The sequence below is a fragment of the Globicephala melas genome, chromosome 2, assembly GCF_963455315.2.
Source record: "Globicephala melas chromosome 2, mGloMel1.2, whole genome shotgun sequence".
NCBI lineage: Eukaryota > Metazoa > Chordata > Mammalia > Artiodactyla > Delphinidae > Globicephala > Globicephala melas.
Window position 1 is genome coordinate 231433 of NC_083315.2, and position 17881 is coordinate 249313.

The following is a 17881-nucleotide window of genomic DNA, read 5'->3' on the forward strand; positions in this document are numbered from 1 at the left end:
TATTAATACATCTGTGACTCTATTTCTGCTTTGCAAATAAGTTCATCTGTACCATTTTTTCTAGATTCTACTTATAAGCGATATTATATGATATTTGTCTTTCTCTTTCTGACTTACTTCACTCTGTATGATAATCTCTAGGTCCACCCATGTCATTGCAAATGACATTATTTCATTCCTTCTTATGGCTGAGTAATATTCCATTGTATATATGTACCACATCTTCTTTATCCATTCCTCTGTTGATGGACATTTAGGTTGCTTCCATGTCTTGGCTATTGTAAATAGTGCTGCAGTGAACACTGGGGTGCATGCATCCTTTCGAATTATGGTTTTCTCCAGATATATGCCCCAGAGTGGGATTGCTGGGTCATATGGTAGCTCTGTTTTTAGTTTTTTAAGGAACCTCCATACTGTTTTCCATAGCGGCTGCACCAATTTAGATTCCCACCAACCATGTAGGAGGGTTCCCTTTTCTCCAAACCCGCTCCAGCATTTACTGTTTGTAGAATTTTTGATGATGGCCATTCTGACCAGTGTGATATTTTTGTATGTTTAAGTACCCTTATGTCTCAGGAATAAATCCCACTTAGTCATGGTGTATAATTTTTTAAATATGTTGTTGGATTTGGTTTGCTAGTATATTTTTGAAGATTGTTGCATTAGTACTCATCAGGGATATAGGTCTGCAGTTTTTTGTTTTGTTTTGTTTTGTCTGTAGTGTCTTTGTCTGTGTTCGGTATCAGAGTAATGCTGGCCTCATAGAATGAGTTAGGAAGTGTTTCTGCCTCTTCAGTGTTTGGGAAGCATTTGAGAAGGATTGTTGTTCTTTCTTTCTTTTTTTTTTTTTTATAATGTTTGGTATAATTCATTAGTGAAGCATCTGGTTCAGGGCTTTTCTATGTTGGGAAGTTTTGATTACTGATTCTGTTTCCATACTTATATGTTATAGGTCTATGCAGATATTCTATTTGTCCTGAATTAGTATTGTTAGGTTCTGTGTTTGTAAGAATTTGTCCATTTCATCTAGGTTATCCAATTTGTTGGCATAAAATTGTTCATAGTACTTTCTTATAATTCTTTTTATTTCTGTAGAATCAGTAGTATTATCCTCACTTTAATTTCTGATTTTAGTATTTTTAGCCTAATCTCTTTGTGTAATTAGTCCTCTAGTTAAAGTTATATCAATTTTGTTGATCTTTTCAATGAAAAAGACATTTGGTTTTGTTAATTTTTTCTATTTTTTTCTAGTCTCTATTTTATCTCTGTTCTAACCTTGATTATTTCCTTCCTTCCATTGGCTTTGGGTTTAGTTTGTTCTTTTCTAGTTGCTTAAGGTATAAAATCAGGTTGTTGATTTGGAATCTTCTTTTTAAATGTAAGTTTTTACAGCTATATATTTCCTTCTTAGCCCTGCTTTTGCTATATCCAGTAAGTTTTGATATGTTGTGATTTTGTTTTCATTCATCTCTAAATATTTTCTAATTTCCCTGGTTATTTCATCTTTGGCTCATTAGTTATTTAAGAGTGTGTTATTTAATTTCCACAAATTTGTGAATTTTCCACTTTTCCTTTTGTTAGTGATTTCTAATTTCATCTAATTATGGCTGGAGAAGAAACTCTGTATAATATTTATCTTTTTAAATCTATGAGGATGCCTTGCATGTGACAAGTCACTTCTCTCTTGAATCTTCAAGATTATCTCTTCCTCTTTTCACAGTTTGATTATAATGTGTCTCTCTGGGGGTCTCTTTTAAGTTTATCATACCTGCAATTCATCCAGCTTCGAGCTTCTTGGGTTTGTAGATTCATATCTTGCATCATATTCAGGAAGTTTTTGGCCACTACTTCTTCAAATAATCTCTCTGCCCCTCTCTCTCTCTTCTCCTTGTGAGACTCCCACAGTGCATGTGTCAGTCTGCTTGATACATCCTGCAGGTCCCTTGGGCTCTGTTCACTTTTCTTCAGTCTCTTTTCTTTGTGTTTCTCAGACTTGATATTTTGGGGTTTTTTTCTTTAAATTCACTTATCTTTCTACTGCCTGTTCAAATCCGCTTTTGAATCTCTCTAGTGAATTTTTCATTTCAGTTATTGCAATTTTCAGCTCCAAAATCCTTCTTGTTTTGTTTTTTGTTTTCTATGTCTTTGATATTTACATTTTGTTCATACATCAGTTTCTTGAATTTATCTATATCTTAGTTTATAGCTCTTTGAGAATCTTTAAGACAGTGTTTTAAAGTCTTCTTCTGGTAAGTTGGCCATCTGATCTTCCTCATAGGTATTTTCTTTTTTTTTTTTCCCCCTTGAATGGGCCATATTTTCCTGTTTCCTTGAGTGTATTATAATTTTTTATTTAAAACTGAACATTTGAATTTTATAATGTGGTAACTCTGGAAATAAGATTCTCCTCCTTGCCCAGGGTTTGTTTAAAAACATTCTCATAGGGTATCTCTGCCTGGGAATAGCCTGAGGCATAAACTTAAGACCTCCTCAGATTTTTTTCTGAGCCTGTGTCTTTCCCTTGGGCATGTGTAGTGACTTTATAAATTGCCCCACACATGTGGTTGCTTTTAAATGTCCTAATCCTTAAATGTCAGGCTCCCAAAAGGGAAAAAGGAGAAAATGAAGGGGAGAGAAATAGGCTCTGTTTCTTTAAATCCATTGGAAGACACTGCTGTCAATGGATGTGTCTTGCAACAGTGGTCGCCCACTTCTGGGTCTGCAACTTTATGATCAGAAACAGCAATCAGAGATCAGAACACAGGCCCCCAATATCTGAGGGACAAGGTCCTTCTTGGCTACTCTGGTTCCCAGGAGCTACTTCCGGAATGTTGGCATGGCTGCCTGCTATGGGGCTGGGGGCTGGGACCTTGGTAGCCATCACCCTACTGAGAGCTGACATTGACTGAAATTAACCTCAGTTTACAGGCCAAGCCTCCCCTGGAAGCTGAAAGCTTTTAAATGGACTCAAGAGTTCCAAAATAGTTACATCAGACAGATTCGGAGAGGACAATTGTCGTGGGGTGGAGAAGTGGATTTCTGGAGATTCCTACTCTACCATCCTCCCTGACGTCAGTCCTCCACTCTCTGTTTTTATACTATTTCTAGCAATAGTGTCAATAAAATCAGGCTACGAATAATGCTTGATTACTGTCTGATTCAGCAAAGAAATCACTCACATCATGAAAGTCAGTTGATAATTTTGTTTATCTTGATTAAGAAAAAAGTGAAGCAACATAGAAGTATGCCAGATCTTTACTTGTTTGGTAAAGATGTGAGAGATTTATTTGTTGAATTGGACAATAGTTTTTGAATACTGGGAGAATATCTTTCCCAATTTTTGTGCTATTCATAACATAACACTAAAAGACACAACACTCTTGATTTTAACATTTAAATATCTGCATTCTTAACATTGCCTTCTTGTTTTCTTAAATCTAGACCAGATCAGAAAACTATTTCTGTAAAGAACAACACAGTAAAGGTAAAAATATAAAAAAAGAAAAGTAAAGTGAAATTGGCTCTACAGGCCATACTATCTCTATTGCAACGACTCAACTTTGCTGTTATAAGCACAAATTAGCCATAGACAACACATAAACGTGGCCAAGTTCCACAGAAACTTTATGGATGCTAAATTTTGAACTTTATATAATTTTCACATCATGAAATACTCCCCTCAGTGAAATGCTGACTGCTCTTTCAATTGCACACACGCCCCAGCCCCTCACTTTCTTCCGTACCCCTCGACGCAGGTCTTCATACAACCCAGCACAAGCTGACATTCTCTTGTTCACGTGTAGTTTCTTGCTAACTCTCTTTCTCTCCATATCAGAATGTGACCTTCCTGAGAACAGACACACCTTACAGTTAACTTCTTATCACCAGCACCCATAACAGTGCCTGGCATCTAGTAAGTGCTCATAATTAATTTTTTAAAGGAAGAATGGCATTTCAATAGTAAACCCATATTCATCTTACCATTATTTTCATTCTAGTACATGTTTTAATGAAACAGAGCCAAAGAATATTACAAATGACGTGGAGAATTCTCACTCCATCTTGCTCCTAAAAAAGCTGCAAAGGGCCGTGCCCTGGGAGCCTGCCTCTGTCTGCAGGAGGTCCCATAGCTCCTCATGGAACGAAAGCAGTGTTTCAGCCAGGGCAGCTGCATAAGGCAATGCTCTGTTGGAAGTTGGTTACAAACATTTGGGAGAAATGTTTTCCCTCGTGTTCACAGCTTCATGGAAGGTTGTTATTTTAAATGTGCTGTGCGAGGCCAGTCGTGTTCCTCGAAAGGGTCCTCCCTGAAACGGTTCGAAATGAGTTTCAGGCTGTCCGGGGACTTTTTTGATAGAGACCAAATTTTGCAGCTCCTGACTTGGCCATGTTTGCTCAGAGAGAGAGACTTGTGTGTCCTACTTGGTCATTGGGAGCCAGAGCTTCCTGAGAACCAGCCAGTTCCACGAGGGACTTCTGTGCGTGTGGGCCGATGCTTCGGCTGCCCTTTCAGTGTGTTTCTAATCGATCTGAGTCTAGGTGGATCTGTTGACCTGTAGAACTTTGAACAGGTCACCACAAGGCATGCTCTCATGAAAACTGTCACTGTCATGATCTGGAATCATTTCCAAGCAGAGACAGAGCATCTTCAGTATTATCTGCCCCTTGCACCACACACTGCGGTCTATAGAGTAATGAAATATTGTTAGTTGGAACTTCAAAATTATCTAGATCCACAAGCATTCTTACAATTTGTATGTAATGTCTGCACTCCAGAAACACACAGCTCAAGCAGATTTTCCACAAGCGCCTCAAACTCATTAAGTTAAAAAAAAAAAAAGGGGGCGGGGGAGGGGGGAAGTAATCAGACCTTCCCTCGTAATCCCACTGGCCTGGTTTGCATTCACTGTTCGCTAGCTCCGTCCGCCTTTAATTCTTCCTGTCACCCAAGCCACAAGGCCCTCAGGATCGCCCTCTCGGCTTCTCTCCCTGACATCACACCCAGTCAACCAGAGGGTGCTGCAGTTTCTCCTGAAACATCCATTTCTCTCCATCCCCTCTTGCCCCGCCCAGCATAGGATGCCTTGACCTTCCAACTGGTCTCGGGTCTCTCAACTACTGTATTTACTGTAGCCCGAGGGTGTCGTGCTCCACCACTCCTGTGAGGCTGGCCTGCGCCCGCTGGAGGCCCGTTTCCCTCGCGCACCGTCTGAACGCCGTGGTGCCCCAGCTCTCAGGCCTCTCGGAACACCCGCGTTGCTGCTCCTCCGCCGCCATGCAGACCCGAGGCTGCCCCTGGTTCTCTCCGGATCTCAGGCCTCCACCTTACAGGCCGGCCGTCCCCTGGGCCTCCGTGTCCAGCAGCAGCCTGGCCACGCCGCCCGCCTCTATCCTCCTTACGCGCCCATCTTCCTAGCGGGGCGGGAACCGTGTCCGCCGAGCCGCCCGGCGTCCCCGGTGGCGGCGGCCTCGCAGGAAGCCAGCGGAGAGGCTCTCAAAGTCCACGACTGTCCTCTGGGCCCCCGGGCAAGGGGCGCTGGCCACACGCAGAAGGGGCCCCCCGTCCCGAGTCCTCTGGCCCCGGCCCTGGGCAGGATGGCACACAGCTGCCAGCCCCTCGCCGTCCACCAAAGAGGAGAACGGAAACCAGGGCGGCCAAGAACGGGCAGGCGGCGCTCGCAGACCCGCGCCGCCGCCAGCTCCGCCTCCGGCGCTGCTGGGTCTCGGCAGGTGCCGCGGAGAGGCCGGAGGGTGGGAGCGGGGGAAGCACCGCAGGCCCGGAGGGCCCCCCGCTCGCTGGACGCCGCTCCCGCCCTCACCCCACGTCCCCCGGCGTCGCCCCGCCCTCCGGAGTCCGGCGGCCGAGGCCCCAGCTTCCCCGGACGGCCGGGCTCCGGCCTCCACCCGCCCCGCCGCTCCCGCCTCTCCGTCCCGGTGCCCTCGCAGCCTCCCTGTGTGACCGCTCACCTCCTCCGTCACCACCGGGCCGAGGCTCCGTCGGTAGCTTCCCTGTCCGAAACGTCCAGAATGCTTATGTTCTCCTGACTGAACTCGCATTCATACGGGCCTAGGAAGAAACTCTCTGATAAGAAAAACACAGCAGTCCAAAGGCAGAGGGAACTTAACTTTATGAAAGCTTTATTGCAGAAAAAGGAAGTCAAGACTCCCAATAAAATTTAAGAAAATGTGGACCCTGTGAAATAGGACTGAAATCGGTCCTCAAGCTAAGATTTCCTGAAAAAGCTAAACGGGGTAAGGAAGAATGCTATGAAATACAAGGTTAAATGAAAGATCCGAACTCCTCTCCCGGAATGACATCAAGTTGGTAATATGGAAGACAAGCTTAAGATATTTCTCAAAACAAGAGAAAAGAAGGAACAAATATTCTGAGAAAGTAGTTTTAGAGGCCATCTTTGTAAATTCAGTGAAAAGTTTTATATTTTGGTAAATGCAAGATGGAAAATTTATTATAAAGGGGAGGGACCTTGGTTAAATTTTTTTGTTTTTGAAGTTGGATTCTAAGCAAAATGTGAAAGTGTGTCATAGTTTGTGCCAGGAATTCTAAAAACCAATTGTGAATCAGATTCACCTGAGAACAGTTAAACAAACAAACACAAATTCATGAATCCTGTTCTCAGAGATTTTATTGAGTAGGTCTGGGACAGGGCCTGAGAATCTGTATTTTTTTTTTTTTTTTTTTTTAAATGATCTCAGTTCATTTTTGACATAGCTGGTCAGGACCAGGGTTTTAAAACTACTGGTTTCCAGGAAAAGTTGCAGTACTCCACCACCTAGTGGCAACATACCCTAATTGCAGATTCTGTGGGGCAGAGTTTACTCTATTGAGCAAAAATTAGTAACTGGCTGGAAGTATCTGGAGAAGGAAGAAGAAGGAGATCATTAAGTGAATTGGACAGGAGAAGGCAAAAGAAACACTAACTTCCATAATGAATCAAGTTACTGTCAGAAGGGGACTCTCATTTTGGGGAGAAACCCCAAGTCTGCCCCTGCCATAGACCTTCCTCTGTAGGGTCATGCAGCCTCAGGGACTCACGGAATCCTTAAGATATTCAGACCTAAGCGTTGGCAAACAGATTTTTTCCTTGACTCCCTGAGAAAAGTTCTCTAATCACGGTTGGGGGTAACCAAAGGGAATAAATGTAGAAAATACTGAAAGCAGTGGCAGTCTGTTTGCTTTGCAAAGTAGAGCTTGCGACCCAAAGGCCACAGCCACGTGAGGGATACCAGAGCATCACATCCAGCCTTGTTCTGAGACTTTCTTTTCTAGGTGTCAGTCTGAAAATGCTATGTTTAGCAGCTACCATTTAGGAGCGGTCCCCTAGATATTAGACCCTGTGATACCAGACCAAGAAAAGCTGAACCCTCTTCTACACCTAACTGGGTCCGCGCTCTTAGTCCCAGTTTCCTTTCTGAGGCTCAAGCTTCTTTCCCAAAGAAGTTGGCCCAGGAATCGCTCCATCTTTCCAGTGAGACTCCACCTAGCAACGGGGGTGCAATCTAAGCCCTGTAGATTCAACAGTAAAACCATATTAAAACACAACACGATCCTGTCATTTTCATTCTACAAGATATCCAGATACAGTAAGGCAGAGTTTCCAGAAAGAAGTTTTCACACTTGAGCTGCTGGGGTTTTGCATAGTGTGTGTGTTATGTTTGCTTTTACCACCAGAGCACTGACTTCAACTCCGAGACAAACATGCCAAGGAAAAAGGAGGAAAAGGAGGATGGGCAGACAATTAAAGAAAAGTGAGAACGCGAAAGAGAAGAGTGGCGTCCAGTTAGAGAAACAGCCTGCTGTGTAGGCTACTTGGGGGCACGACAATGGCAGAAAAGCAAGTGGAATGTAATCCCAGGTTCTTCAGTGCTGTTGCGCTCTGAACTGAGAGGGCAGTGCAGGAAGCCGTCAGCTCCGCTCTGGTTTAATGTGATCAGGAGCCTTCCCTCTGGGGTGAGATGCTAAAACCCACTGGCTCCTTTCTGAAAGGTCTTAATGAGCCAGCTCGAAGCTGAGGCTGTTTCTCCGTTGGCCAATGGCAAAAGTCTGGAAAATTCCAGACACTGGATAAACACACCCTTCCAGTGTATTTGGCTTTGGCGTGCGTGATATATGACGGTGGAGCTTTCAGCAGCAGGTCTCCTTCCTAACGGTGTTTTTCTTAGGCTGACACACAGCCCCCTTGATGCTCCTGTACGTTTGCGGCTCCGGCGGCCACACTGCCTCAGAAGCTCGGCCGCTTCTTGCCACCTTCACCTGCTCATGCGAAAGTTCCTCTGAGGACTCTTAACAAATGTAAGCAGATGTATGCAATAAAACTCTACTTCCTGTGTTCCCTGGGACTATTGGTCATCACTAAGTAAAAGAACTTTAATATTTAATAAATATTTTGGCATATTATTTCTCTCCTGCTGTGGTTATGTGACAAATTCTGTTTTTTGAGAAATCTGAAAATCAACTTTATAAGAACCAGCGTTGGTTCTAACTGAGAATTGCTGGGCTAGACACTCCAGTTACCCAAAAGCAAATTCACTAAGCATCAGTTCACTCGGTGACTACTTTCTTGAATTACTGAGGATTTCCCCCTGATTCCGGTTGTGCCTGGGCTTCTGCGCAGGTCTCCCACCCTACCTACCTCTGTCCTTGTCACTGCGGCTTTGAGATGGCTTCCTGTCTTTCCTCCTCCGGCAGAGTTGACCCCTGGCCTGGGCTTCTGCAGGAGCATCTGCCGCTGCCTCTATCGTGGTTTGGAAAGAGGAGAGGTCCTTCTTCTCTGAGCACTGTTTGTCTTGGCTGACCCGTGCCCCGCAGCTGCTCCTGAGGCCCTGCCCTTCCACGGGCCTGGACCTGCCCCTGCTTCTGGCAGTGAAACCGCAGCAAACTAGCGCCCCTGGCTTGAAGGATTTAGGGCTGGGGCACAAGTCAAACTGGTCACCAGCCCACTCGGTGATTTGGAACACCGGCTCCAGTGATTTGGCCTGGTCCCCAGGGGGCCGGCAGGGCCGAGGCTGTGGCTCTTCGTGGCCACACTCAGGAGGCGGCTGCTCTGGGTGCCTTTCCGTCTCTCGCGCCGCTCACGTGGCTCAGAGGGACAGGAGCCGTGATGGCCTCTGCCCAAAGGTCCTCGCTCCGGTACAGAATTGGGTGAGTGCGTTTTGTCAGATCTTGGCTGGCCTTGGTTGGAATTGTCACACCCGCCTTCCCACGCGGAGGACTCCAGCAGGGAGGGTCACTCAGCCTCAGAAGTGAGCAGAGAGTCTTCAGAGAGGGGGAGGGTGGGAGAGAGGAGTCAGGTGGGGCCTCTCCGGGAGGGAGAGCCAGGACGGGAGAAAGGGCGGAGGGCGATGGAGAGAGAGCCACCAAGACAGAGGCCCCGGGGCTTCAGCTCTGAGTGAAGAGAAGGGCAGAACCCTCCCGCTCCCCGCAGAGGGTGAGTGTGGAGGAGGTGGAAGTCCTGAAATGACGTCCTCACGTCTCATTTTAAAGAAGTGTATGTCTTTTTAAAATGTCATGTAAACCATTTTAAAATGCACAGTTGACATTAATTGCGTTCACAATGTTGTACAACCATCACCACCCCAAAAAGAAACCCCGTAACCATTAAGCAGTAAATCCCCATTGCCCTTCCCCCAGCCCCTGGTTAACCTATCATGTGCTTTCTGTCCCCACGAATTCACTTATTCCAGGTCCCTTAAGGGCAAGCAAACAATATTTGTCCATCAGTGTTTGGCTTACGTTACTCAGTGTCTTCAAAGTTCATCCGTGTTGTAGCATGTGTCAGAATTTCACTCCTTTTTATGGCTAAATAATGTTCAATGTCTCTTTTTTAACCATTGAATTTTTCCCACTTTGGATACCTTTGCAAAAAACACAGGGTCCTCGATGAGACGTGTGAAGCCACGCGTGTCATCAAAGCCTTTGCCTTAAGAAAAGACACGGGGGCTGGTGGAGAAACAGCTGCTTGGAGCTCAGGCTGGGGAAGAAAAGAGTTGCTGGCTTAGGGAACCCACAGAGGTCTCCGTCAAGAATTGACCACATTTGACCTTTTCCAGTTGGGCAAACTTGGAAGAGTGACCCAGTAAGGAGTCAATAATATGGAGAAAAGATGATTCAGTATCCATTTTAATCTTTGCCTACACCTTAAAGTAAAGAAATGTTCCTAATTTGTGGTTATTTGCAGCACAGTAAATCAAGCAAATGCCATGAGGTGCCAATAAAAATTTTTAAAAATCAGCCTGAAATAGCTGAACTCTCAACAGCAGCTCATAAAGCGACGCTTGGCAGTTGTTAGGTAGCCATGGTTAAATTGACAGTCCTTTGGGGAGTTAAGGTGTCCAAAAGCAGGCAGCTAAGACTATAGTGACAATGGCTGGGCTTGTTGGCTACAGAGATCTTATGGCACACGTGTAAGCTTAACTGCCGTGAGAAAGTGGACAGGAAGTAGAGCTTGTCACCTCTTCATAGCCACCCCGTTCATATTGACCCCAGGGGGCCTCGTGACACACTAGGCAAGGCAAGACCGGGGCTGCTTAAAGCAAGAAATCATTGCAGGTAGCATGATACTGTCAGGCAGAAAGCGGAGAGTGGGGTGTGGGTAGTGTTGGAGAGTGCTACAAATCTAGCGAAGGTACAAAAACACTTTACCAAAAAAGTGAAACTGAAATATCAGAACAGGAATTTTGAAGACTACAATAAAGAAAAACAATGAGAATGCAATTTCCCCTGAGGCTTCTGGTAGAAGACGACAGTACAAAGTTATGTTTATTTGACTCCTCTGCCAGGGCGCCCACAAGTACCAACAAGAAGAGCAGAGGGCAAAGTTTCACCTTTGATGAAACGTGGCTTGGACCCAGCCACGGAAGATGAAGACTACGTGTTGTGTGCAGTGACACTTGGACCACACTGAGGGGTAATGTAAGAGTTGATGCATGCCTCTCTACCTCTCAAGCGGGCTGTGGGTTGCTCTACAAGTAAGTGAAACAAAATGCTAAAACAGCCAATGAATAATCCCTTACTTAGGAAGACAAGGGCTTGAGTCTTAAGCAGGCCACAGGAAAAGGGGTAAATCCCAAGGGGCATTTAGTTTCCTAACTGCAAGACTTACTTTCTCCTCTCAAGTAATGGACTAGAAGTGAGACAGGCCTGTAAAAAGAGAGAAAACAATGAGCCAGTTTGCAATTGCTGACCTGGGTCATTTGAACAAAGAAGTAATCTGTGAGTAATATTTCACTATAAGCGTCTTCAATTCCTGCCCCTCCCGGGTAGAGGAGTTATGCCCTCTCTACAGACATGGAGCAGATTCGGTAAAAACAGGAGGAGGGTGTTGCTCTGAACACATACGTGGACTGCAGCTGCCAGGGACCCTGTGTCTGCCCCGTCCCAACAGCTCTTCCTGAACAACGAGTAAATCAAAGCAGAGAACTCAGGAAGGGGGAAGTAGTGTACGAAAGGGCTCATAGTCAGCACTAGACCCATTTCAGTAACGGGCAAAGAGTAGTAATAAGTATAAAAGACAAAAAGTGGGACCTGAATGTTATTCCCCAAAAGGAAAAAAGCAAACATAACGAGCAAAAAGCAAATGAAGAACCTGCATGAAAATAATTTTCCAGGAAAAGTAGAACATGTGTGACAAATATTACTTTACATACTCAAAGGAGCTAAAAAGGAAATACGTCCTGAAAAGTAAGTTCAAAAAGATATAAATGAACACGCAGCAGCACTGCTCCCAGGTTAACGACAGCTCAATAAAGCACTGCTTTTATTTTTTGCAGTCTTCATTTGAGAAAGGTGAGAAATACTGTTTTAAATAAATGAGATCCATACCAGTGAAAAAAAGATATGAATGATATAACTGTCACAGAGGAGAGAATAATAAGGACATGAAAAGTGAGTCTCTGAGAGCAGGAAAGAAAATAGAAGATAATTTTAAAAAAAAAACAATACAGAGATGTGAAGACAACCAAAGGATAATTTGACACTGCTAAAAACAGGTATGAAAGATGGACACAGGGGATTTAACTATAATTCTGCTATACTCTGTTAGTATACATTACCGATACTCAACACCTAGGAAAGTACCTGGAATAGCATGGTACATATATTTGAATAAATGTATGAGGCAAAATGGTAATTTTGAAGACGATAACAGAAAAAGGTAACTTAAGAAATAATTCAGGGGGAGTCCCTGGCTGTCCAGTGGTTAGGATTCTGCGCTTTCACAGCTGAGGGCCTGGGTTCAATCCCTGGTTGGAGAACTAAGATGCCACAAGCCAAGCTGTGTTGCCATAAATAAATTAATTAATTAATAAAAATAAAGACAACTATGGGGAGTATACGGAATCTTTTTTCCCTATTTTTAAAAAAGTAAAAAAAGAAATAATTCAGATTTAAGATTTTTTTCCTGAAATAAGTTTGATTTCAGTTTGGAGATTTAAAAGACAGAGAATGCTCTAGAATACTTCAGATATTGAATACATTCTCATTAAGTCACTCAACTTTAGGTGTGAACAAAGACGTGTACGGGCATTCAGGCCAAAAAAAAAAAAAAAACCTACAAGTAATGTATCAGGGGAAATGAGTCTGGGATCAGAGTTCCTCACGATAATATCCAATTTGTCACTTAGTAGTGGAGAAATAACAAGATTTCCAAGGGCAAGAGTAAGACTCCAGACTTGCATTCTTATCTAGGTTATCATGAATGTGTAAGGGAACAGAAGACAGCTTCAACCTGAGGGAATACAGCATTCATGAGCTCATTTTTTTTTTTTTTTTTTTTTTGGCGGTACGCGGGCCTCTCAGTGTTGTGGCCTCTCCCGTTGCGGAGCACAGGCTCCGGACGCGCAGGCTCAGCGGCCATGGCTCACGGGCCCAGCTGCTCCATGGCATGTGGGATCTTCCCGGACCGGGTCACGAACCCGTGTCCCCTGCATCGGCAGGCGGACTCTCAACCGCTGCGCCACCAGGGAAGCCCCCATGAGCTCATTTTTGAATGAAAATAAATGACCAAATCCATCCAACCAAAAGATAAATCAAAGCAGAGAACTCAGGAAGAGGAAGTAGTATATGAAAGGACTCACAGTCAGCATTCAACCTATTTCGGTAACTGTGGGAGTTACGGTTTCAGAGAATAAGTAGCATAGATACTGACAACGTAAACTTAAGAAAACTGTTTAAATGGCGCGTGCGAACGAGAGGAAGTTGCTTTATTTTTCATACTGAGGATCCAACAGAGAGTACTTAACGTGTGCAGCTCAAGGAATAGGGATTCGGAAAATGGCAGCCCAAGTGTGCTTCCTGCTGCCAGCTTCAGATGAGCTCCCCACGGAGGCTAAGCTTGAGTTCCCAGTCAGAGGCCATGGGGTTGAGCAAGGACTTGGCCCTTGGAGGGGAGAGGGGGAGAGGCAGGAGGAGGACAAGGGGAGAGGGAAAGAAAGGAAAGAGGGAGGGAGAGGAAGGGAGGAAGGGAGGGAGGGGGTCGTTTCTTTGTTTCCTCTGTCCAGAGTAGAACCTGAAGTGTTGGAGAGGAGAACCCCAAGGTGAGCGGCAAGCTCTAGCTCATGGAGAAAGCCTGGCTGGTGAACATACAGAGATCTCCGAGAAGAAGACAACTAGACGGGGTGAGGTCCTGACCCTCGAAGTGCTGTGAGATTCCTGAGCAATTGGCTGGGTTCTTCCTACTTTTTGCAGAATTATGCAGCCTGGTGAGCAGAAGGGATGCCTCTGGGCGACTTAGCAGGGGATGACAGTTTGCCACTGGGCGACCTCCTGATCCCAAGGGCTGAAAATGTCTGCCCCACCCCCTATCATAAGCTTTCCACTGCTTAAGATGGACCTGGGCTTCTAATTGAAGAAAGTGTTGAGCATGCAATGAAAAATTGGTGATTGAGCAGCCAGATTGAGGAATAATAAAAATAATATCCAGAGCAGGCAGTTTCTACTGAAGCAACTGTTGGATGAGAACTACTACAGATTGAAGATAAACAAACAGATATGCTCAAGGAGATTCAGTTGTAGCATCATACAACATTTTTTTTCCTGAAAGATATTTGCTACACACACTTACATATCTGATAAAGTATTCACATCCGGAACGTGTTAAAGAACACTTGAAAATCGCTAAGAAAAAACAGACATTCCAATTTAAACATGGGCAAAAAACTTGAACAGGCACTCCGCAATATCCAAATAGTCAATACATATTGAAACACAAATTAAATATTAGTGTCATATAATATTGATATATTTAATATTATTTTATTTTCATATTAAAAACACAACTTCAAACCACAATGAGATGCCTCTGCAACTCTACCCTAATGGCTAAAATACTTAAAACAATTTGCTTCAAAAACTTTGTAGAGCAACTAGGTCTCTGATGTCCTGCTTGTAGAGATGCAGACTGGTGTTGCTACTATAGAAAACTGTTTGATAATATCCACTAAAACTGAACATAACTCAACAAGTTCACTCCTACCTAGCAAAACATATATAAAGTTACCAAAAGAAATGTACAAGAATGCTTATAGTAGCATTATTTGTCACGGCCCTCAAAATGGAAAACAATACAAATGTCTATTATCGGTAGGATATATTAATAATTTGTGGTATATTCACATATTGGTGCAATAGTATATAGCAATAAAAAGAGTGAACTGCTGCTATATGCAACAGGATGGATGAATCTCACAAACACAATATTGACTAAAAGAAGACAGAAACAACAGTGTAATTCTGTGATTCCATTTGTTTAAATTTCAGAAATGGACAAAAGTCATAAAAATATTTACCTTTAGGGGGGCTTCTGGAATACTTTCTGTTCTTTATCTTGATCTGGGTGTTGGTCATGCAATTATATTCCCTTTGTAAAAGTTCATTGAATTGTACATCTATGGTTTGTAAAGTTTTCTATGCTACAATTTAATTAAAATACTTAGAAAAAATTCAACATCCATTTATAATAAAATCTTTTAGTAAATCAAGAATGAGAGAATATTGTCTTAAAATATTAAAAAGAATAACTATCTCAACCCAGTGTATATTATTATATACAATATTTAAACACTAGAAATGATCCCATTCATGTAAGAAAAAATACACCAGGGGGCTGCCACCCCACCATTAAAAATTATTCTGGAAATGTTAGTCAATGCCAGAAGGTTAAGAAAAGTAGAGTACAAATATCAGGGTCAGTAAACTTTTATTGTTTGGAAAAATATGATTGTATACCTGGAAATCAAAGTGAAACATCTGGAAAACTAATTTGAAATTTTCTAATTAAGGTGCCTAGCTAACAGAAATAATATTTAAAAATCAATAGTTTGCCTGCAAACAAATGATAATTAAGATTACATAAAAATGGAAAAATCCCATTTACACTGCAACACAAAAATAAACACCAGTGAATAAATTAATAAGACATATGAAGAAAAATACAGTTGTTGAGAATCAAATGAAAGAAAAGGGACTTCCTTCTGGTTAAGAATGGTTAAGAATCCACCTGCCAATACAGGGGACACAGGTTCAAGCCCTGGTCCGGGACGATCCCACATGACGATCCCACAACTAAGCCCGTGTGCCACAAATACTGAACCTGCACTCTAGAGCCCGCAAGCCACAACTACTGAGCCCTCATGCCTAGAGCCCATGCTCCACAACAAGAGAAGCCACCTCAATGAGAAGCCCACGCACCGCAATGAAGGCAGGAGGAGGACAAGGGGAGAGGGAAAGAAAGGAAAGGGGCCCATGCCCCCTCTCGCCGCAACTAGAGAAAGCCTGCGCACAGCAACGAAGACCCAACACAGCCAAAAATTAATTAATTAATTAATTTTAAAAAAAAACAAATGAAAGAAGAAAATTGGACAATAAAATTCAATATTGCAAAGTGTAAATTCATCTATATTTTCATGCGATCAACAAATACCAACACAATTGGTGGGGGGATCTGATAAAATAATTCACCATGTATATCTTTAAAAGTTAAGATGGGGCTTCCCTGGTGGCGCAGTGGTTGAGAGTCTGCCTGCCGATGCAGGGGACACGGGTTCGTGCCCCAGTTTGGGAAGATCCCACATGCCGTGGAGTGGCTGGGCCCATGAGCCATGGCCGCTGAGCCTACACGTCTGGAGCCTGTGCTCTGCAACGGGAGGGGCCACAACAGTGAGAGGCCCGCGTAACGCAAAAGAAACAAAACAAAACAAAAACAAAAACAAAGTTAAGATGAGGTAAGAGCCAGGAAAATTCTGAGAAAAAAGAATAGTAATGAAGGATTCTATACTCACTGCTGTGGTAAAAGACTGAATAAAGAGTTGAGAAGCAAATATTTAGATTAGTGGATTATCTAGTAAATAGTTTTGAGACAACAGCTAGATTTTCTTTTGCAGGAGTGGGGGTATTTTGGGGGAGAGCTAGATATCTAGTTCACTTATTTATTTATTTATTTAAATTAAGACTTTATCTTTTCAGAGCACTTTTAAGTTCACAGCAAAACTGAGGGGAAGGTACAGAGATTGCCGATATTCTCCCTGCCCCCCACACATGCATAGCCTCCCCTATTTTTAACATCCTCCACCATAGTGGTACATTGGTTACAACTGATGAACCTACAGTTGACGAACCTACAATGAACCTACATCATTATCACCCAAGGTGCATAGATTACATTAGGGTTCACTCTTGGTGTTGTACATTCTATAGGTTTGGACAAATGTATAGTGATATGTATCCATCACTATGGTATCATGCCCTAAAAAGTCATCTGTGCCCTACCTGCTCATCCTGCCCTATCCCTGAACCCCTGGAAACCTCTGATCTTTATTCTGTCTCCATAGTCTTGCTTCTCCCTGAGTGTCATACAGTAGGAACCACACAGTGTGCAGCCTTTTCAGGTTGGCTTCTCTCACTTAGACACGCATCTAAGGTTCTTGCAGGTCTTTTCGTAGCTTGATGGTTCATTTGCTTTTAGTGCTGAATCATATTCCATTGTCTGGTTATGCCACAGGTTATTTATCTATTAAATTGCTAAAAGATGTCTTGGTTGCTTCCAAGTTTGGGCAGTTGTGAATAAAGCTGCTGTAAACATCCATGTGCAGGTTTTTGTGTGGACAAGGTTTCAACTCCTTTGGATAAATACCAAGGAGCATGATTCCTGGTTCATGTGGTAAGAGTAAGTTTAGTTTTGCAAGGAACCGCCCAACTCTCTTCCGGAGTGGCTGCACCATTTTGCATTCCCGCCAGCAATGGATGAGAGTTCCTGTTGCTCCCCATCCGCACCAGCATTTGGTGGTGTCAGTGTTCTGGTTTTGACCATTCTGATAGGTGTGTAGTGGCATCTCATTGTGGTTTTAATTTGCATTTCTATGATAACATATGATGTGAAGCATCTTTCAATATGCTCATTTGCCATCAGTATATCTTCTTTAGTGAGGTGTCTGTTAAGATCTTTGGCCCATTTTAAAATCAGGTTGTTTTCTTTTTTTTTTTTTTTTTTTTTTTTTTGGCAGTACACGGGCCTCTCACTGTTGTGGCCTCTCCCGTTGCAGAGCACAGGCTCCGGACGCGCAGGCTCAGCAGCCATGGCTCACGGGCCTAGCCGCTCCGCGGCATGTGGGATCTTCCCGGACCGGGGCACAAACCCATGTCCCCTGCATCGGCAGGCAGGCTCTCAACCACTGCGCCACCACAGAAGCCCCCTTGTTTTCTTATTGAATTTAAGAGTTCTCTGTATACTTTGGATAAGAGACCTTTATCACATGTGTTGTTTGCAAATACTTTCTCCCAGTCTGTGGCTTGTCTTATTCTCTTGGCATTGTGTTTCAGAAGTTTTTCATTTTAATGAAGCACAGTTTATCAATTGTTTCTTTCACGTAT

The 17881-nt window shown here is 43.4% G+C and overlaps 1 protein-coding gene across 3 annotated transcripts in view; it reads right to left on the reverse strand.

The window, feature by feature from the left end:
- MKX (mohawk homeobox) overlaps positions 1-17881 on the reverse strand; it is a 178555-nt gene that overhangs the window by 85469 nt on the left and 75205 nt on the right. For 2 of the 3 annotated variants that reach the window (XM_060291592.1, XM_060291585.1), the window contains exon 5: positions 5968-6067. The exons of the other annotated variant lie outside the window; for it this stretch is intronic. In XM_060291592.1, the coding sequence (XP_060147575.1) occupies positions 5976-6067 (92 nt within the window). In that variant the 3' untranslated portion in view covers positions 5968-5975. The remainder of the gene's footprint in view (positions 1-5967; positions 6068-17881) is intronic. 3 annotated transcript variants of the gene reach the window in all.